The sequence below is a fragment of the Halichoerus grypus genome, chromosome 7 (assembly GCF_964656455.1).
Source record: "Halichoerus grypus chromosome 7, mHalGry1.hap1.1, whole genome shotgun sequence".
NCBI classification, from domain to species: domain Eukaryota; kingdom Metazoa; phylum Chordata; class Mammalia; order Carnivora; family Phocidae; genus Halichoerus; species Halichoerus grypus.
Window position 1 is genome coordinate 26,923,483 of NC_135718.1, and position 22,326 is coordinate 26,945,808.

The following is a 22,326-nucleotide window of genomic DNA, read 5'->3' on the forward strand; positions in this document are numbered from 1 at the left end:
TTTTCTTTTCTTTTCTTTTTTCTTTATTCTTTTTCTGTCTATTTCTCTTCCTCTGTGTCCCTCCCTCCCTCCCTTCCTCCCTTACTTCCTCTCTTTTTCTTTCCTTATTTTAAAAATATTTTATTTATTTGTGAGAGAGAGAGAGCACAAGAGGAGGAGCAGAGGGAGAGGGACAAGCAGACTCCACACTGAGTGGAGCCTGTCTCGGGCTTGATCTCAAGACCCTGAGATCGTGACCTGAGTTGAAATCAAGAGTTGGTCGCTTAACTGACTGAGCCATGCAGGCGCCCCTGGCAGAGTCTTCTTTCTTAAGGCTCATTCCGTGCCGTGGGACTGGCCTGTGGCTTCTAACCTTTCTTCCTCCTGCCATACTATAGAGGGAATCTTTAACTATTTGTGGATTTCTCTTATCAGCTGCCTAGGAGAGCTGATTATTTCTCTGGAGCCCCCAAACTGTAGTGGACTGCTGCGGAGCTGTGTTTTCCCATTGCCCCACTTACCCTCTAATACAGAAACGCAGATATCCCATGTGAGGATCTAGATAGCTAACTAGTACATTAGCATCCTTTCCTAAGTGGCCTTATTCCTTTCACTTATAAATAGCCCCTTTGCATAGCGGGATAAGGGAATGGGGCTTCTTGGGGCTCACTCTTCTCTTTCCTCCATCTGCTCTGTTGGAGGAAGAGGTAAGAAGTATGTGTGGGAGTCTTGGAACCTCGAAACTTATCACTTAACACTTCAAATCAGGGAGGATGCAGAATGAAAGAAAATCACTTCATCTGGGTGGAAGTTTTTTTTTTTTTTTTTTAAGATTTTATTTATTTATTTAGAGAGAGAGCACAAGCAGGGGAAGCAGCAGGCAGAGGGAGAAGCAGGCTTCCCGACGAGCAAGGAGCCCGATGCGGGACTCGATCCCAGGACCCTGGGATCATGACCTGAGTGGAAGGCAGATAATGGACTGAGCCACCCAGGCTCCCTGGAAGGTTTCTTTTTTAACCCTCTCTGCGCCCCAGTCATTGAATTTGCCGAGGTCTGCCTACCCCCAAGAAGTCTACGCTGCCAGTAATTCGAGTCTTAAGCATTCTCCAATTAAGAGTGATATTTAATTGGTCTTGTAGTTCTGACTTTCTTTTATAAAGTCCAGAACTTTCAAAACAAAGTTTTACTTCTGGAAGTTTCTCCTCCCTTTGCTCTTTTCTTCCTTACACTTTGTATTCTGTCAGAGACATGCACACCAGGAAGCTCTGTCTCTCTGGTTTTCTAAGGGTGGCCTAAGGGTAGGTAGTTTTACAGGAGAGTGGGGAGGTAAAGGCTGAGCCGTACAAGTTATCCTTGCTAAGTTGGGGATCAGTCAGCCTCTCCAAAGATTGGAGTCAGTTTTCATGCTGTATCTCGTTGATTCTTAAATTGTGTTTTACATCTCTGCAGTCAGATGCCCTGGATGCAGCTAGAAGGTGATTCTCTGTACATATCCCAGGCTAATTTCATCCTGGCCTATCAGTTCCGCCCAGATGGTGCCAGCTTGAACCGTCGGCCCCTGGGAGTCTTTGCTGGGCATGATGAGGACGTTTGCCACTTTGTGCTGGCCAACTCACACATTATCAGTGCAGGAGGGTAAGTGCTGCAGGAGTCTCCTTCTACTTCTTCCTTCGCACTCTTCAGGGAACTTCTGCTTGCCTGCCTCTTGACTTTTCTTTCTCAACTCCAAAGGGATGAGGAGGGAGACCATAGGAAGAGGGAGTGTTTTTGTTTTTGTTTTTGTTTTTCCATTTGAAGCAGAGAGATTTACCAAAGGCACTATTAATAGGGTTAGCTGGAGAAGGAAAACAGGAAGAGCCTTTAATGAAAAGTGAAGCTGGTTTTGATACTCTCATGGGGGAAATTTGTTTTGTCTCTCAGCTCTGTTCAGCCCCAAGTGTACTGAAGAAGTAGAGGTGTCTCAAAGCTCAGCGCCTTGTTGAGCTGAATTGCCTAAAACAGCAAATTTGGACATCACTGGAGACTCAGGCTGCTTCTGTAGCCTTGTTCTCTTCCGACAGAGAGAATAATTGGCTGTTGGGGGTGGGCTCCCTATTTCTCTCCTAGAGATGGGAAGATTGGCGTTCATAAGATTCATAGCACCTTCACTGTCAAGTACTCAGCTCATGAACAGGAGGTGAACTGTGTGGATTGCAGAGGGGGCATCATTGTGAGTGGCTCTAGGGACAGGACGGCCAAGGTGAGTGGTCTCCTCCTTACGTATGGTTATTCCCTCATGTCTATAGGGAGTGGGGTGGGAGAGGGTGGATAGGGCCTTCAGTCTTGGGATTGGCTGAGGGCGCTGGGTGGGGGCGGGAGGGGACGACACGATAAAGGACTCACTTATGTGCCTCTGGCATGCAGTTTGCGGTGCCAGACTATGTCCCTGCCAGCTGGCCTGAGAAAGGAGTGGACAGTGGCTGGGAAGCTTGCCACTCACTTGAAATGTGGCGTGAACTCAAAAACAGAGGGCCTGGCCAGCTTTTCCTCCCTGTGCTGAATTTCCTCAAGTTTGTGGGCTGAGTTCTGACCCCAATATTTTATTTTAAAATCTCCCTCCTTTTGCTTGCTCTCTGTTTAGGGAGGTTAATTTTTCACCACCGTGTTTATAAGCAATCAGGCTGATAATTAAAATGTGTTTTTACTGCTTCTCTGGAGAGTGATGTGGTCAGCAAGCAGTAGAAAGACAAGGAGGGAAAGGCGTTTCGGTGCGTCATTGCCAAACTGCCTGGGCTACAGTCAGTCATCTGCCAACAGAAGGAGGCCGATAAGTAGTGTGACCCCTGCTTTAGGGACTCTGCTCAACCATGTTTGAGTCAAACAGGCCTCCACCCATGAGACAGAGAAGAATGTCTTTCTCCCTCCCTGTGTCCAGCAGCCCTAGGCAGGGCCCGCACACATCTGGTCCTTTGGGGCTGCTGTGGGAACTTCGTTGACAATTCAGTCGAGGTGCAGGAAGCCCGATAGTATCTTACTTGCCTGTTTCCCGGCATCTGGAGACTTCATAGTGCCAACAGGAGCAAAATGCCTCTTCGTGTCAGCAAATAGGCTGCTAAGACACCTAGGGAGGGTCTCCGGAGAGGAAAGTTGCAGTTTTTACTCATTAACTTTTCTGACTCCATGTACCCTCTGGTGATTATCCCTTCATATAAAAATGCCACCAATTTATATAAAAAGAAGGGCAACATATGTTCCTTTTTACTTCTGGAAGTTTCTCCTCCCTTTGCTCTTTTCTTCCTTACACTTTGTATTCTGTCAGAGACATGCACACCAGCACAGGAAGCCTGAGAAAAGCCCAGAAAATCTTTGGAACCAACTTGGAAACTGAATTTCCTACTGCCTGTTTCCCGTTTCCCCTATCCTATACTTACTTCAGGTTTCTGATTGGTCACTGTTGTTGTACCATTCCTTGCAAACAGACTGGCCTTAACCTGCTGTACTCCTCAGAAACAATTTGCATAGAAATCTTTTTGGCAGTGTGACCTAAAAATATTCCCATCTCCTTCTGGCATCTTCCTGTCATGGCTTCAAGTCTCCCTTTCAGTGACATCCCTTTCTTCTATCCTCTTCTCTGTGGTCTGACACCCAGAGCAGTTTAAAACTAAGCTTTTTGACCAAAGGTAGCAATTCAGGGGGATGGACTGCTTGTAGTCAAAGGATAGTAATCCCAATATTTGGGATATTGGGTTAGTTTCATGTTTTAAGTACCGACTCAACCCTATTTGGTGGATTCAGTTTTTTTTAAGCATTAAAGTAGGTACTTTCTAATTACAAAATTGTCACCGCAGTTCATCCTGTTTCCTTTGAGGATTTCTTTTAAGTCAGTGACAGAATCCCTCCCCCTCCCCCGCCCGGTTCTTCAACTCCAGAAAGCTGGCCTGCTATTTTGGGGCTCCCCAGTGACCTCCAGGCCAGCTCATCTTTGCAGATTTCTGGACGCTGCTTCTGCTCCCTCTCCGTTGCTGTCTTTGCCTCTAGCTGCGTTCATCTTCCTGACCTGTTTCTACATTACCCAGTGCTAGTCTTGTATAACCAGCCCTCCATTTCTTTTTGGTGGCCTCTGCGGTCCCATAGCTGCTTCTATAGGCTTCTCATACACCCCAGCCTACATGAGAACTTAGTCATGTTTGCCTGTAAACATCTATAGCCTGTTTGTTGGGAGTTCCCCCAAATACGTACTGCGTTTTAGGAAAGAGATTTGTTTTATTGGGGTGAAAGGAACTAAAACATTTTCTTCGTAAGACTTCTGAGTTAGGGACTGCTCAGGGAGCCTTCTTCCCCACGCCACCCGCCCCCCCCCCCCCCCCCCGCCCCGCCACTTTCAAACTTAACCGTGGCTTAGTTTGGATTGCCCCTCCATCCTGATATGTGATAGGAATGTAGGAATGTTCTCAGTGGGCCTGGGCTGGTCCTGACCATTCTTTCATTGTCTCCCTTAGTTCTCTATTCTTCCATTTATTCTTAAAAGTACCTACTGTATGCAAGGCATAGTGTGCAAGGCACTGGGGCTCTTCAGAGGTGAGGAAGAGCCAGCCTCTCCTCCTGAGGCGAGCTCAGACATGCCCGCAGTGGCTCTGAAGCTGATGGGAAGTGGCCGGGACTGTGAAGTGTGCAAGGCTCTAGGGAGAGGGCCAGAAAGTTCACAGGGTGGAGAGATCACATCTGGCTTGAAAGGGGAGACTTTATGAAGGAAGGAACATTTGAACTTGTTGTTTTTTTCTTCTTTTAGTTATTTTTCAATGCAGAGGTTTGCTTGTTTATATATAAGTAACCAGGCACGATGCTAAGCACCTTACAATTGTTCATTTTCTCCTTTTCTCCTTTAGGAGAATTGTTTCCGCACAAATTATGCTCATAATATATTTTGGATATCCAATATACCCTACTGTACCTACTTTATTTTATAAGGTTTTCTATTATTATTACATATTATTTTTAAGTGTCATCTTCAATGGCTTAATGAGTAATAAGACCCACCGTTATTGAATGCTGGATACCTGCCAGATGCTGGGTTACCGTGTTTGGTGCTTTACGCATTTCTTGACTTTTCTGCAGCCCTCAAAAGATAGGTATTATTTTCCGTTGTACATATGAAGAAACTGAGGCTAAGAAGTCCTGAAACATCCTTAAGATCAGAGATAATAGATAACAACTGGGTTCAGACCCACATGTGTCTGACTCCAAAGCCCACGCGTGCCCTATCTGCTCTTCCTGCAGCCATAGGCTGCGGGGAATATTTTTACTATATAGGTTTCTCTTCGTTTTAGAATTACTATCTTCAGGTAGAGTCTCAGCAATAGAATTACTGGGTGTGAGGCTTTGGTCATTTTAAGAGTCTTGATACATATCGTCAACTGCTTTTTGAAAGGACTATATAAATATCCACTTCTACTAAGTTATATCTTTTCCAGGGATGGGTTTGTTTTGGATTTGACTGCTGAGGGTGAAGATGTGATCAGCACGTTGTTGTCACCTCCCCTCCCTCAGGCGTCATGACACTTGGGTTCCTGCTAGGGCAGCGCTTCCCCAACGTCATGCTCAGCACCGGCAGCAAGCCTCCTGAGGCCCTCCTGGAGACCGGACACCTTGTCCTGTGGTTTGCACAGTGTCAGAATCCACCAGCCCCTTCCGTGGGGGGCACTGGTGAGTTCAGGACTGGAGCTGTCCCCATAGATTTTATAATCAGAGGCCTTTAGTGTCTCCTCACCCTCCGACCTGCGTCCTAGAGAGTTGGCATCTGAGAAAAGGCAAACCTCTCCTCCGGGCTGGGACTGTGTGAAAGAAGACATTAGAAGTGCATTTAGTTACAGGCAAAGTGGCCTGGCTGTAGATCCAGAAGGGTAAGCCAGAATCCTGGCATTCCAGGAAAGTTGTGGTATTTACCTTTGTTTTCTGCCCCTCCTTGTTCAGGATCTTCTTGTTAAGTTTATTTTCTTTTCCCTATGTTGGAAAGAACTCACACCCTCCTCCCCCTGTCATGCATACACAAAATCTTAAAACACTTTCTCCTTTTATAGGGAAGACATGTCATGTGACCCTAAGAAGGCAAGACCACCCCCACTCCGTCACCTGCCCCTTAAACTCAAGGAATGTCTCCTGAAAGTTCTTCCATCTAAGGTCCTGACTGGCTTTTGTGTGTTCCCCCTTATAGCACTGCAGGGACCTTGAGAGGTCAGTGATCCATCTGGCAGCCTCAGGATCCCTCCTTGGCCACTGTCTGGGACAGCCCTGTACATTCGAGGCTTCCTTTCTGTTTGGTTAGAGGCTTATTTCCCCAAGTGTGTCATCTGGGGTTGGGTGAGGTGAGGGGGGCCTTGTGCTTAATGGGAGATTTCTAAATGCACTGGCTGCTGAGGGCTCCCTGAGTGTTGATTAGAGCTAAGCCCGGAGTGGCTGCTAATGTACATTCCTGACTGATAGGGACCAGATAACGTGCTCCAAGCAATATTTTTAACCTGTAGGAGATATGGAAGCTTAAAAGAGTTAAGCTTTTCTGCTACTTTTGGTGACACTAGGTGCTAAATTCCCTGCTGACATGAATAGCACTGGATCCTGGGCATTATCAACAAACAAACAACAACACACCACCTTCGTGCTTTGAAGCCGCTCTTCTTCTTCCATTCTTTCCTTCCCTTGTGTCTTTCTTTTTACTCCTCTCTCTTAATTCTGCTCTAATTCCATCTTTGTTCCCCCATACTGGGCCTTGATCATCCTCCCCCCTACCGCCCAAAGAAAAATCTGGTTGAGAGATAGGAAAAAGGAAAACCCACAAACACAAGGAAGTTACTGAGAGAGGTGAGTCCCACCTGCTCACCCTGCTGAGTCAAGGCTCAGCTGAAGAGTGTGGAGCTTCTGATTCCCTGATACAAGATTGGGTGGTGAAGAGGGGCTCTCAGGTGGATGTTAAGGAGGGCAGTTCAGACTGGGAGTCAGGTGGGTGAGCCAGAGGCTGGGGAGGCTTCTCTGCTCATTCTCTGAACTCGGCATATGCAGGACAGAAAGGAGTCTCCGTTCCCCTCCCCCACCTCCCCAGGACACTCACCCCGCATCTCAGTCCCTGGCAGTGCCAACGAGAGCGTCTCCTCTCCTGTTTCCAGGTTTGGCCTTTGGCATCAGGTCGGCTGGGGCAGTGCTTACACACCATCCAGACTGAAGACCGAGTCTGGTCCATTGCAATCAGCCCAGTACTAAGGTAAGGGGGACGTTTTGGGGTATGGTTTTGTCCTGTATAATAATGCTTTTATTTTCTGAGGTTGGGTGGGCTAGGAAATCTTCCTCCTGTATATTGTAGGTTGCTTTGAGCCTGTCTTCTGGAGATTTTGAAAATCCTCCAGAGGCTTGAAGTCTGTGGCTCACTTCATATGTATGTGGGGTAGAGACAACATTCCAGAGGTTAACTTCCTAGGCATCTACTCCAGAAATATGAGGGGAAAAAATACCATTAAAATGTGACTGAGGCCAGCTGTTACAAGAGTGCCCCTTCTGGAGCCTATGCCCTCCGGGGTTACTTCCAAAGCGGAGGCCTATTAGCACCCCGGGGAAGTTACTGCACCAGCCAGCCTGCTCTCACAACCCACATCTGGTTTGTTCCCCTTGGAAAATGTCTTCTGGAGTATCCCTTACAGACCTGAGTCATCAGGAGAGGTGTGGGGCCCAAGTCCAATTGGGGACAGGTATGTGGCATAGGGTGATAATTGTAGCAGAAGTGCCAAATTTTTGATGGCAGCTTTACTTTACTCTTTGGCTTCTTTTTCTCTAGCTTTACCAGTAAACGAGTGAGCTCTGCATCCTGATTTCTGCTTTCTAGGCTTTCTTGAACCAAGGCAGAGCCTCTCTCCTCCCCAGCAGGGTACATAGACTCTCTCCTGCACCTGCTCTATCAGAGTGTTTGTTTTTCTAGGGTCTTCCCTCACTTCCTTCATCCCTCACTCCTCACCTAAGTGATCAGTGGGCAAGCTGTAGGGCTGCCACCCTCCAGCACGGGGCTTAAGTCAGTCACTAGTTTTACGAGAGAGTTGATTCCCCCCACCAACTCAGCCCCCTTCAGCCTCCCTCTCCTCACCCCATGGAGCCTGCACCCCTCCTGCCCCCTTCTACAACTCCCTTTAAAATTTTTTTCTTTCTAAAGAATTAGAGCCGATTAGCCACGTCATTAATTCTTCAATTTGACGGCTGATATAGCAGGACCTGAAACACATTGCTGACCCCAGAGAATGGAGACCCCGTTCCTTAGCATATTGACGATGGGAGAAGTTAATTAAAATTCCACAGAGCGGAGGTGTCGGCTAACCTATAAACCTGTCGCTGTTCAGAACAAATCATTCTAGCAATCCTAGGAAAGAGGGAAGGAAAGACCAGCAGGGAGTAGAGAGGCCTAAGTGTGTGGGAGCGGACGGTGGAGAACAGAGCCATCGGACACGGTCCCCTCCACAGTGTTTTTCCACTGCTGCCCCTTTTAAAGCCAGTTGGCCAGGCTTGGGGGTCTGTGGGCTGGATGTGTGTAAGCATTGAAGGAAGGCAGAAGAGCCTGTGGGAGGTGGCAGGTGGGCTGGTGACTATCCAATGGACATCTGCTGGCTTCAGGAGACTGGGATGGACTGGGGTGGGGCCGGTGGTAGAGGGAAGCTCTTCAGGGCTGGAGATTTAGGCCAAAGAACACAGCCAGCTTCAACTAGCACCCCATCCCTTGCTCCAGCCACCTCTCTGGAATGTGTCAGGCTACCCCGTAACAGAATAGAGCATGACAACTGTTGAAGATAGTTTCAGTAAAAGAGGTTGAGCTCAGAGTCTGTCTCGGCATTGAGAAGCACTTTAGAACACAGTAAACTGGGTTTTGTTTTGGCCACGACTTGCAGACCGGCTTTGAGGAAGGACCTAGCTTTCTGACAGCACCAGTACCAGCCTACAGTGGCCCCAGTGGGTGTGTATTAGTCATTTGCCCTGTGCCAGACCCTTTGCTAAGTCCTTGATGTGCCTCATTTTCGGTGAAAACCTGGGTCTTTTGTTCTCTTCTCATTCTCCTTCAGAGTCTCCTTGTCCTCTTGGTGTATTTCCTTGGCCCTAAGATGACTCTCTCAGTCACTGTTGACTGGCTTTTCAGCTCCTGAACCACAGTTGTTTGAGATGACCTTTTCCCCAGCTTGACAGATGATGTTGTGGACTCTTTGAAAATAGTTTGCATTGGGGATCCTGGCTTTACTAGATGGCCAGGGTGGATGCTGCTGCTCTCTCCCCCGTTTTCTCTCTTACCCTGAAGTGTCCTGGCTAGGGCGGTTTCATCCCATTATTAGATCCATTTCTTCCCTCCGTGTCCATGAATTTGAACCTGTCAATGAATGCTTCCATTTTCCCAACCTGGGGAGACCCTGCCTCCTGGCCTCAGGGTCTGTTCTGGAAGACTGAGGTTCTGCTTTGCCACCATCAGCAGGGTGGCCTCAGGTAAGTCATTCCCTTCTCTGAGCCTGTTTCCTCATTTTTTCAATGTGGATACTGCTTCCTTTATAGACCTCACTAGATGATTGTGAGGATGACCTGAGATAATAAGAAAATACTCGGCAGGGATGCCTGAGTGGCTCAGTCAGTTAAGCGTCTGCCTTCAGCTCGGGTCATGATCCGAGGGTCTTGGGATCGAGCCCCACATCGGGCTCCTCGCTCAGCGGGGAGCCTGCTTCTTCCTCTGCCACTCCGCCTGCTTGTGTGTGCGTGCTCTCTCTCTCTCTGGCAAATAAATAAATAAAATCTTAAAGAAAAAGAAAATACTTGGCAAAGCTAAAAGGGCTATCTTATCATGTTAAACAGAATCTCTCCTCCCCTGGGTGGCATTTGTTCAGAGGCTTTAGTTGCTCTCATGTCTCCAGCTTGGCTGGGGACTTCTCCTGTCCCTCCTGGAGCTACGCTGCTCGTCTGCAGTCTTCTTGAGATGTGGGACCCTCAGCAGGAATCTTTCGTCCCCCACCCCGCCCCATGTGTTCCTGCCCTCGCTGGCTGTCTTCTGTTCCCCTCCCTGCCACCTACCCTGTTGAGTACGGTCATCGGTGTGCATGTGGTCACTACTGGCATGTGGCCGTGAACCCCTCACAAAGAACGTGAGGGGAGGTGGGCAACAGCTACCCTCTGGGGCCGGTATTCCTGGTTGACCCGATGACTTCCCAGTCTCTCACTGCTCCCTCATCCCTTTAGAAGGATCCTGAACGGGTAGGAGACGTGCCACATGCCTTTTCTCAATTAATCTCTCTTCCATTGAAAACAGTTTGTCAGAGCTCTTCATCGTATTTATCTATGATGCTGGGGCTTTGCTGCCACCTTTTCTTAGGTGTGTGCTTAGACACTTGTAAGAAACATGAAACCTCAAGCCTCAGGCTTTATTTGAGGTGCTCGTGACTGGGGGAAAGCCAGTATTCTGTCCTGTGTCCAAATGTCACCTTTCCTTCCTCCTGTGACCTTGAGTTCTTGATTGGTAAACAGCTGTGGAGGGTGATATTTAATATGAGATCTGGGCTTAGAGCAGTGTTTAGGTGCTCGAAACCACAGAAGGAAAACCAGTAGTCTCCACAGGAGGGTGGCAGACAAGGACCTTTTTCTCTACTTCTTGTGTGCCCTCCTGCCCGTCTTCTTGCCCTGACACCAGGGATCCTGTTTTTAAGATTCCTGACTTACTGGTGAAGCCTTTCTTCCAGAGAGGGGGCCCGGCCTGGAGTTGTTTGATGAGGGAAAGGAGGACAGGCTGAGATGGAAGAGAGAGGAGCTATGGGAGGCTCACCTGGGGCATAAGGGCGTATGTCCAGGTGTGCTTGTGTAGCTCACACACAACCTCCTGAGGTCACGTTGGATTCTGAGCACCTTTCCAGGAGTAACACAGAAAAGCAGAATTTTTAAAATGTGCAATAAATTGTATTGCCATTTAAAAACTATTTCCAGCTGAATAAATTTAGCAAATAAGCGTGAGGAAATAAGGAACTGCTAAACACTCCTTCCTTCCCTCGACTTTCCATCTCTTCCCTTCCTTCCTCCTCCCCGCTCCCCACGTATTGACCGAACCCTTGGTAGATGGAGGCTCCTGTGAGGATTTTACTCCGTGGTGAGGTGAGATGGGCGCGTAACTGTAATGGCTGCCAGGTGATACTAAGTGCCCGAAACTCCGCCCTCTCCAGCAGAGGGAGAAAGTGAGGCTCGGGGAAGACTGATGCAGGGCACACGTGGTGTGGGACAGAAGAGGTGGCTGTTTGAGCTCAGGTCTCTAGCCTAGAGCTGCGTCCTGTGGTGCTGAGTGACGACCACGAGGCAGGCCCCAGGTCACTGCTGTGCCTTCATCCACCAGCATGATGGACAGTAGCTGTGACCCTTGAAAGACTCTTGGGGCCTGAGGAACATTCTCTCTTCCTAGAGGCCCGAGTTGAGGTGGAGGGGTGGGGGAGAGCACTACATGCCTGAGGCCTGGGCTCACTCAGGCGACTGAGTGCTTGCACCATCCCGGGAGTGTGAATGCTTATCCATCTTTGGTTTGCAGGGGGTTGGGGGCTTGGGGCCCTGGGGGGTGAAATGAATGCGGAGACCCAGTTGCCCTATTTGCCTGCTAGGGGAAGAGTGAGGAGTCCACAGCTCCTCCTTCCTCTGCAGACACCATATTTATTGCCCTCTGAGAACAAGGAGGTGCTCAGCAGACTCCTTTCTCCATCTCCGAACAACACTTGCTGTCGTGTGAGTGAGTGTGGTCAGGAAGGCTTCCCAGGACACTTGGGTTTTAATCCCTTCTCTCTTGTTTCTGTCATTAGGGAAATATATGAGTGGTATAGGTGTAGAAAATTGACTTAGCTGTTATTAAATATACAATATAATTTTGTGTAACTTTGCTTACTGTGGTGGCCTGTTTGTTTTTGGGGGGAATAGTCCAAGTCTGCATGAAATGTACCGATTCAAATTTGTAAAGTGAGTTGTGGCCTCTGGGGGGTTTTGATGGAGGAGCTGCTCCTGCTTGCTTCAATTCTCCCAGAGGTGAGGGAGAGTCTGGAAGGAAAGCAATCACTGTGTACTGTTTGGGGAGGGGGTGGGTTTCTGGGGAGAGCAGGGTGTTTGTTCGAGTGGCTGCAGGGTTTACTGTGTGGTGTGTGTGTGGTAAACGCATATTCCCCAGCCTGTTGAAATACACCTTTCTTTAGTGAAAGGTAATTGCATCTGGAGTTTTCTCTGACAGAGAGGTTTGAAAGATTGGAAAAAGAGACAGCCAACTTTCAGTTTGGATTCTTTTGGTTCCCAGTGGCTCAGCAATCCTGTGGCCCTGGACTGCATAACTCTGAGCTTTTAGGGGAAAATGAGTCGAAAGTAACAGTTGTGCCTCTGAGTTTTGCTCTTTCTGGTTGGTGATGAGGAGCTGGGCTGTGAAAAGGAACGCTAACCTCGATAACCTGAGGAGAGACTCTGACGGCTGACTTTGTCGTGGTTTACATTGTGGCTTGGCCTGTGGCCAACTCGTCTCTCTGTCCTGCCTTCCCAGGGCCGGGGCAGAGGGAAGCTTCCTCTGGGGCCCATCTAGGGAAGGGAGACCTTCCCTAAGCAAGGAGTGGCTCGGTGTCCTCCTTTGCCAGGCTACAGAGCACACACAAGGGAGCCGCCTGCGTGTGGTGGTCCCGGATGAGAGAGTCAGAGGCGCAAAGACACCGCGGAGGGGCCAGGGGCGGGCATGGCTAGAAGAGGGGCATGACACCTGGAGAAAGTTGGAGCTCTGGGTAATGCTAGATGGGCCTCCTGGTCCAGCCTGAAATGACTGTAAATTGGAAAAGGATCAGTGTAGGGATACAACTGAAACAGAGTCTGGTCCTGCCGAATCTCAGTGCAGTGCCGTGGAGTTCCCTGCCTGTGCTGAGCCAAGCCTCTCCGGCGGGTGCACATGTATCCAGCAGTAGCAAAGATGAGATGCCACAGGGGTGGGTTTCACTTCCTCAAGACCCTGGATTTCTGCCACTGCCCAGGGCGGGATGGGCACAGGGAAGCTCATGTGCTGAGCTGCTGGCCTAAGACCAGCAACCCAACCAGCTCTGGCTGGCCCAGAACCCATTTGTGGGAGCCACTTCTTCCCTGGCCAGCAAGGTTGGCTCAGTGGTCAAGAGCGGACTTAAATAAAACATCACAAATAGAAGCAGAAGCCGCTGCAGAAGATAGGGTACTGCAGATGCAGTTGTGCCCTGAGACCCTGCCTGTCCTGACAGGGAGACATGGCCATCCCTCAGTCTTGGTCACAGTCTTTCTCCATCTCCACGTGCCTGTCTGTCTGTCTCCCTCCCCCACTCTGTGTCTTGATACTTAAGCAGTGTTACGTGCTAGACCCTGGGGAAGCCACCGTGAACTAGACAGTGTCGTGTGACAGGGACCAGTCCAACGGGTAATACGGTGTGCTGAGTTCCCAGCTGGGGGAATAGCACACTGGAGGGACTGGCCTGCCTCCCGCTCTCCTGCCGCCTGCCCCTCCTGGCTCCAGTCCCTGCCTACACCGGCAGGCGGTTTCTTCTCTCCCCTCATCAGGAAGAGAGCACGTCCTTTCTCTGCCGGACCCTGACTTTTCTGGGTGGTGTGTGCAGTGTGCCTGTGTTTGTCCACCTTTGATCACTGTTCTGCCAACACATAATTTAGCAATCCACATCCCCAGGTGGAAGCATGGAGTTAATGTTAAAATTAGTTGGTGGGTTTTTTACACACACACACACACACACACACACACTCTAAACTTCAGTGGGTGATGAGGCAGAGAGGGAGGCGGGAGGGTGAAGGGGAGCCATAAATTCTGGGCCTGGTGTAGCTGTTCTCTGAGCAGCCGGGAAGCCTCTGATGTCTCCACAGCACTTTCATTAACATTTAAATTAAGGGTTTGTTTTCCAGTCTGTTTTATAGGCAGGGACCTTTCATGGCCTGTCACATGCACTCCCCCCCCCCCCCCCCAGCAGTGTGTAATTGTAGCCACTGCTCTATCCTCACTGGGTTGCAGCTGGAGTTCAAAGGGGATTCCTGGAGCTGGAGTTCTGGAGGTACAAGGTGTAACAGTCAGGATGTGGGTGTTCCCTCTAACACGAAGGTGCTGTGTAGGAGCCCTTTCTCCTCTCGTCTGACCTGTGCTTTCCTCTGCTCTTTCAAGGGACACACACTCCAATCTGACTCTGACCCCTTCCCACCCTTCCTTCCCTGGGGCCATGGGACATGTGGGAAAGACTGCATCCATGAGTGTCTGCTCCTTATATCACAAGTGAGGGCCTGGGACAGATGGTTCTAAGATACAGATCTTCATGCTTATCTTCCTCCTTTTGATTTTTTTTTTTTTTTTTTTTTTTGAGCCTCAAGAATACTTCTTCCTACTCTCCTCAGAGAAACAACAAAATAAAAGAGATTGCCATCTGAGAAGAATTTATAATAGGGCCCTTTGGTCCTGAAAACTGCGTTCTAGCATTGACAGATATGTGTACACACACCGTACGTAGTTGCTCGCTCTGAGGGTACGCATGTTTGAAATAGCTTACTGATCTAGGAGCTCATTTGAGACCTGTTCTCTGGCATTCAGAGGAAGCTCTTCTATGCCCTCACAGGGAGAATTGTTTCTAAGGTTCCTTTCATAAGGTATACCTGGCAGCATTTGGGGGTGTTTTGAAAAAGACATGCCTGCTCTGGTCTCTGTCCTCCCCATCAGTATCCTGTTGATGTGTAGATGACAAGAACGTGTCCCAAACACCCCAAAGCATCTCATTAGTTCATAGCCTCAGGGCTGAGTTCACCCACAGCTGGTCTCCAGCTCGAGTGCCCCTCTGGACAGTGAGGAGAGGAGCATTGGTGCCTTTCTCTCTTTCTGTCCAGAGGCGGAGAATTTTCTTTCTCTCAGAGCCCTGACTTCACTGCTTGAGTTGCCGTAACCTTCCTCCTTTCTCCATGAATCCACGCAAGCCATACGTGACTTACCTGCAGGACTCAAGGTGGCTGAGTGTCCTGCCGTCCTGCTCCAGGTAGCCTAGTCAACAGGTGGCCACCCTCACGCCCCGGAGTCCTGCCTGAGAGGAGTGCGGGAGTTGCTGGGGCGACCCCCGTGCAGGTGCTGCTGGGCTCGGATTGCAGCCTGGTGTCCAGGCCCCTTCTGGTGGTGATTAATCTGGGACACGGGCCGACAGAGGCCCAGCCAGGGCAGCTTTGGTCCCTCACTGTGAAGACCTTTGGCTCGGATGCTGAGCTGATCTCTGTAGCCTGCTTCGGCTTGAGTTTGATCTGTCAAGGCTAAAGAGGAACCTGATGGCAGGGCGGAAACTTCTAGCCCTGTCTGACTTACGGCACTGATCCGTTCCAGTGGCTCTGTCATGATAATACTCATATATTTAAGAAGATTTCCCCACCTGTTTGCTGTAACACTCAGATCCGTCAAAAGAGGCATCCTCATGAAATATCTGTGATTTTAGTTTCTTGGGGCAATGGAGCTCACACTTGCAAGTGGACTGGGGGGTGGGGTAGGGTTTGTACTGGGCCCAAGTGAATAAGGCAATGATGAGATGTGGCTGGATCCGTAGCATGTGTATGTTTGTGCATTCGGGGGTGATGTCAGGGGTGGAAGGGTCCCCCCGTCCTCCTGCTGTGAGTAGCTGGCTCTTGGGCCATTTGGGACAGATTTTGGTACTTCAGTTCGTAGTCAATTCTTAAGTTCCTTGTTTTCATTTCAAACCAGGTATTTTGAAAAGGTGTCCCTCTCTCCCCCACCACCTTTCCATTTCCCAGAGTCCTGGTCCCTGGGCTCTCCAGCTGGCAGTCCACAGTGTCTGAGCTCAGGGCGGTCACACATGGCCCTGCTGGGTCATGGGTTTAAGACCCAAGAATGGGATTTCTACTGTCCATGACCGTTTCTGGGTGTGAGTGAGTTCCATTATTATAGTAGTTCTGTTTGGGAGGTTAGAAGCTGGGGACCTAAGAGCTGGGACAAGAAAAATAGACCCCATCGCGTAGAGCGGCCATGGAATAGGTTGACTATAGGGGAACTGTCTGTAAAGATGCTCAGAAAGCCTGTGTCGACTCTGAATTTTGCTGTGCTGACTAGAGCTTCTCCATAGGATGATGGTAAAGGACGCTTTATGCCTCAGCAAGCCGACCACTGTGTTCTCTTCCTTCAGACCAATTCTAAAAGAACCCTGGCTGTGTGGCTTGGACATCTGCTAATCCTTGTGCCTCTCTAGCAGTTTCTTGAACAGGACTCTTTTGAAGTTTCCAGATTTTAACCTTAGTGGGGAGGGGTTTTTATTTCCTGTCTTGTGTGAATTCTCTTGCCTGTGTGCTGCAGATGAGACCCCTCTGCCTCGGGAGTGCCCTACCAAGCTGACTACCCAAGATCCTTGCCCCCTTCCCCCCTTGGCCTTGCTTCTTCCTCTGGCTAGGGCGTTTTCAGAGGGGCTAGTTTGTGACCTGGTCGGTAGTACCCTGTCCGATTGGCTTGGCTCAGACAGAAGGTGCTGGCAAGACAGGGAAGAGTGGAGGAAGGAGGGGGGAGGGGTGTGTGTGCATGCAGAAGCCCATGGTAATTGCAAAGGGAATATTAGCCCAAGAGCTGCTGGCCCAGGAAATTGCTTTCTGCAGAAGCTTTCCTTTTTCATAGTTTGCAATGCAAATTTAAAACATGAATAGTGCACAAAAAAGTAAAGGAGGGGGCAGATGGAGTGCCAGTTGCGATGTGATAACCTCCAAAATCTTGAGCAGGGTCCTAATTTGCAAAAGAGAATTTCAAGTCATGGGGGAGAATCTTTTAGGAGATTAAAATAATTATAAATCATATTTTGCTGTGACCCCCCCCCCACACATAGACACACCTATATCTTTTCCATGTTTTTTTTTTAAAAAAAAAAAAGATTTTATTTATTTGACATTGAGAGAGACAGTGAGAGAGGGAACACAAGCAGGGGAAGTGGGGGAGGGAGAAGCAGACTCCCTGCTGAGCAGGGAGCCTGATGCAGGGGCTCAATCCCAGCACACTGGGATCATGACCTGAGCTGAAGGCAGACGCTTAATGACTGAGCCACCCAGATGCCCCTCTTTTCCATGTTCTTGTGTTCAGACTTGTCTCTGGCCCTGCTCAGCTTACATTGCTCTCTCCACCTCTGCTTCTTCCTACAGCAAATCCATAATCCAGCTTCTAGAACAATGGTCATGTGCTCATGGTATAATATTTGATCCTCACAGCAGGTTGGACAACGGCCGCATCTAAAGTTGGTGCGCTTCAGTGTGCGCCCTGGCCCTGGGGACGGAGCCTTGTCGGTGTGCAGGCTGAAGAACCTGTGTCTTGAAGGCAGGAGCTTGCCCACCTGGAGAAGGCATTAAAGCCAAGGCTCCCATCCTCTGCTTTGTCTGACCCTCTCCACACTGTGGGTAGGCTTGATGAAGTCTAACGTGGGGTTACTGGGTTTTTTTCCTCTGATTTCCCATGCTTCATCTGCCGCATCTAGAGAGCACGTGTGGCTTTCTGCTTCCAGGCTGCAGACACTTGATGTCTGGTTGCTTCTGGATGCTCTGGTGATGCTGGAGGTGAGGATAGGCAGGGGATGACCACTACTTTCATGATGCTGGCAGAGCAACCAGTTGGTCAGGTGGGAAGCTTGAGACTGGCTTTTTTCTAGGAGCTGAGCTAGACAGGAAGACACGAAGACAGGCCAGAGGCAAGAGCTTTTCAAGTGCAAGTATGCCCCAGTAATAGAGCCACCGTGCAGCTGTGGGGTTGCTTCCGTCCCGTTCTGTATGGCTCTCTTGCATATGTGACAAACGCTGGCTGAACAGATAGGGAAGGGGAAGCTGAGCTGTTTGGGGTAAAGTGAAATGTATGTACCTTTTCTGCCTGTGGCCACCAGGAGTCTTCCTTCTTCCTTCTTCATTGGGGAATTTTGAGAGAGAGATTAGCTCCAGACTTGCCCTGGGTGTGTCCTGTGGTGCCTGGGCCAAACTCTGGAGTCTCAGGAGCACACTCCCCCTATAGGATGCTTCCAGATTCCATCGGCCACTGCTTATTAGCACATGCTCCTCACTCTGAACTTGTTGCACCATGGCCTTCAGGGACTGCAGAGAGAATTCAGCTCCGAGCACGTGACCCTCCTGTCTCTTTCTCCTGAGGACTCTCTTGTAGGGTGTTTCTCTTTCTCCTGTTACTTTCTCCCTGTCGCGGCTGTAGCTTTAGCTGTCGTGGCCAAGCCTGGGCCTCTTTTCTCTGAACAAGTCAGTGAGTGGACTGGGGCCCTACGGTGAAGGACCCAAGAGAAGGGTCAGCTGGATGTGGGGTGCGATCTGTAACATTTGGCCAAGAGAGAGGGACGCATGCATTAATGTGTTCACAACACCCTACTTTCGTGGCCATCTTGACTCTTACTAGTATCCAGGGTGAGCTGTGGTTGAGAATAAAAACAAAAAATTAGCAGGAAAAAAAATACAGATTATTCAAAGGATTCTTCCACTTGTTAAAGGTCTGTGGCCAGGAAAATCCTTTGCAGGCGGGTAAGGGTGGATCCAGGAATAAGAGGGAAAGTTAGAGTTTTAAAATTTCATTAGTTTGGCAGTGAGTACCCAAATAAAAACATGAAAACCTTTTGACACATAAATTCCACATCTAGGAATTTATCCTGAGACAACAACCAGACAAGTGTGCAAGATGCATGCATAAAGACTTACGTTAAGAACACATAAATATCCAGTAATAGGGGTCTGGCCAAATATTTTATGGTATGTTCACCTAGTAGAAGCCCAGCTCGCCACTGAAAGGATGATGAGACCTGTATTTATTGACTCCAAAAGATGTCCTAGCCTTTTATTAAATGAAAATAAAAGGCCACAAAATAGTATAATAGTTATTTGACTATCTCTTCAGAGTTATTTCTTATTAGGGGATTTCTGTTGACCTTTCCTGTTTTTTTGTTTTTTGTTTTTTTTGTATTTAAATGTTTTTGTAATGAGCACAAACATAAAGGGCATTTAAATATCCATTTCAGCACTGGGCAACTATAGAAAGAATCCGTCCTTTTTTCTTTACATAGTTATTTAAATTAAGGTTGCACAGACCTACATTTAGCTTTTTTTCTAAACAGTTGTGTGAAAGTATAATTTACATACCATAAAATTTGCCCATTTTAAGAGACAATTTAAGTATACGATTCCATGATTTTCGGTCAATTTACAGAGTTGTACAACCATCACCACAATTCAGTTTAGAATATTTCTATCACCCTGAAAAAGTCCTTCTTTACTTTTACTTTTACAGCATTAAACTTGGTTTCATGCTTGGGACCTTTTGTGAGGAAAGAAATTAGCTAAAATATTGGAATTTTTAAAAAAGGTAATGTAAACTCAGAACTGTGTGATGTATGTCTGAGTGCCTGCCTTATGGCTGTTTTGAGAATGCTGCTATGTGCAATGTCACATGGGGAGTATGAAGCCCAAGAGACAGTTTTTACTACCCAGGAGCTTGTAGTCCCGTTGGGAAAATAGGGTATGTACTCAGACAACAATTCATCCCAGTCTGTGTAGAGTGTAGATGTAGAGAGTGTGAGTGCCATCAACTGCCAGGGTTCTTGACAGGAAATCGGAGGAAAACAGTAGCCTTTTAGTGAAATTGTGGGGGGGGGGCGCACTTTCTGGGTGACATGGAATTTGAAGTGGGACTTAAGGGTGGCTCTATTTACGTTATAGGAGGGAACTTGCGGCACAGGGACCAGGGGAACAAAGACCTGGTAAGGGATGGGGAAGCTCATTTGTAAGTCTGGGGGTTCACGGGAGACCAATTTGGCTGGCTGGGGTGGAGAGCTTACGTAAGGAGTGGTGGGCAGTGAGGCTGGAGGAGACATTTGGGGCAGGGTTTCGGAGGCTTTGAGGAGCAGTGGACTTTAACCTGAGGATGGCAAGGGACCCTTTGGAAGATTTGTGACCAGATTGAATCAGTTACAGGATTAATATGGCTGCCCAGTATGTAGGATGCTTTGGAGGGGGAGGGACTGAGGCCATTGGGATATTTTTCCAGGAGTTTGGTTTGTGAGCAATAAGGGCCTGGGCTCCCAGGGAGAGTGGGAAGACGGCCCTGGATTTAGGAATAACTTGGTGGTCGCGGCTGCACGTGACAGGGCGGGAAGGGACCCACATGAGTTCTTCCCTGAGCCTGAGAACTGAAGGGGGCCTGGTTTTGACCAAGCCAAGTTCTGTCCCGGGCCTGTTGGTTTGAGGCGGTAATGGGACAGTCAGGTAGCTGTGACCAGCGACAGCCAGGGATGGTGGCCTGGAGCTCAGTCATGGCATGGAGACAACAGCTGAAATACCACGAGGGATTTGCACCAAGGGAAAGTGCAGAGAAATCAAGCCAGCCGGGCAAGGGGAAACCAAGAGGCCGAAGGTACCATCAGAAAGGTAGGAAAGCTAGGAGCTGGGGGAGAGAGGTGCATCCAGTGAGAGTCAACAGTGGACAACTTACATAAATTAATATATCCTCCCGATTCTACGGGACACACAGGATAGATATGGTAAAAATGTATAACCTTGATATCGATGCATGGACATTTGCAAGCGTTTTATTCTCCTTGCTTGATTTAAGCATTTCGTACTTTCCAAACTACAGTAAATTCCAAGTTTTGCTTTCTCTCAGGTTCTTTCCTCTGGCTCTTGTTCTCTTCTCCTTTCTTCCCTATGGTGGTTTCCCTTGAGGGCGCCCTACTTCGGGCTTGGTAATTTTTCCCTCAGTTCGGGTTTAGAGGGTCAGCAGCTGAGCTAGATGTGCTAAGTGACAAAGTAAGGGAGTGTCCTTTCTGGTTTTCTCCCATGTTGTTTGCTCCGTGCATGATGGTGTTCGGGGCAAAGGGAGAGGCCGACTGAGGAGAAAGTGAAAAGCCAACTGACCACTTCACCGTTTGGAGCAGTTTGGCATCCGAGCCACAGGGGCTGCCCAGGTCCTGGGCTTGCTTGGACGACTATGCCTGTCTGAAATCTTTCTTTAAAGGGAATTAAATAGAAACTTTCAAATCCTCCTCAGGTTCTTCGCGGTAGTAATTCCATGGGGTTTGTCATTTGTGTTTGAAGCTGCTGGTGAGGAGGGCGGAGTGAGGAGAAGCGAGGGGGTGGAGCTGGGAAGCAGAGAAGGAATCAGAGAGAGAAATTTTATTGAGGGAGAGTTTGCTGGGTTTATGGGAGGGAATCTCTCCCCTCCTCCCCATTCGGATTTGAAAGGGCCGGTGAATCTTTGATTAGGTGCAGGTCAAAAGAATTTACACATTGTGACCTTAATAACTAGAGGTGATTGGCAGGCGGGCTGTGGGGAGGGGGCCGCGGGTCCCTTTCATCTCACTTAGCACAGAGGAGAGACAATGGGCCCGCCGATTTTCCTTGTTGTCCCTTGTTTGAAAAGGTCTGGTGTCTCTACTAGGTACCTGTGACATGGGGGTCTTGATTGGGGTCTCATAAAGGCCCCTGTCAGTATGTCCAAAGGCCAAGAGTACAAAAGCAAGCAGTGGGTGGGGGTCTCAGCTGACCACTGAAGAAGGGAGGGGAGGGCCCGGGAGGCAGTGGAGGGAGAAGCAACCCCCGATGGGAGCCCTTATAGAAGGAGGGGAGGAGGGGGGCAGAGAAGGGCCATTTTTGTCCCTAACTCATCAAGCACATCTGCAGAATTGTCCAGGCTGCTGCCTCCCGGTTTCAAAAGAAAAAAATGATCGTTTGATAAACCGTCCCTGATTCACCACTTTCTCACAAGGGTGGGAGACCCAGCCCTGACCTCTGTATGATTTCACATCAGGACCAGGCTTTCTTTCCCCCACCCCCAAATTGCTAGAGAAACTTTGAAATGTATCCTGTGGCTTTCTCTCTCCCTTCTTCAAGCCCCCCACCCCCATTTCCCACCCTCTCCACCCCACTGGCCTCTGTTTTCTCCCTGGGCGCTCCAGAGTGTAGGCGAGTAATTAGTCCCCTCTTTCTGGGGCACAATGAAGCCAGGGTGTTTGGCGGGCCCCTTCCCACCGCTTACAGAGCCGGGGGCCTGGGGGGAAGGACCAGGTGGTATGTGCAGTGTGTTCCAGGCCTGTACAATCGCTGGGGCACAGGGCCGGGGGCTGAGGGACCAGTGTGCTCCTGCTTCTCGAAGGAATGTGCAGAGGCGCATGCATTCATGGTCCCCACACAATGCTTGCATTTTTTCTAGCGGAGGCATCTTCCCGGTGAAAAGGCTGCCCAGCCCGGAGCCCAGGCGGGAGCTTGCCACCGCGACGGCGTTCTTTCCCACCCTGCGCTTAGTGGCTTGGAGCTAACATGGGAGACCAACAGGCCGCGTCTCCTGAGAGCCCGATCTTT

At 49.1% G+C, this 22,326-nt stretch overlaps 1 protein-coding gene across 5 annotated transcripts in view; it reads left to right on the forward strand.

The window, feature by feature from the left end:
- Positions 1–22,326, forward strand: part of FBXW4 (F-box and WD repeat domain containing 4) — an 81,023-nt gene that overhangs the window by 20,491 nt on the left and 38,206 nt on the right. For 4 of the 5 annotated variants that reach the window (XM_078077201.1, XM_078077200.1, XM_036086061.2 and 1 more), the window contains exons 3-5: positions 1,429–1,614; positions 2,086–2,218; positions 7,116–7,210. The exons of the other annotated variant lie outside the window; for it this stretch is intronic. In XM_078077201.1, the coding sequence (XP_077933327.1) occupies positions 1,429–1,614; positions 2,086–2,218; positions 7,116–7,210 (414 nt within the window). The remainder of the gene's footprint in view (positions 1–1,428; positions 1,615–2,085; positions 2,219–7,115; positions 7,211–22,326) is intronic. 5 annotated transcript variants of the gene reach the window in all.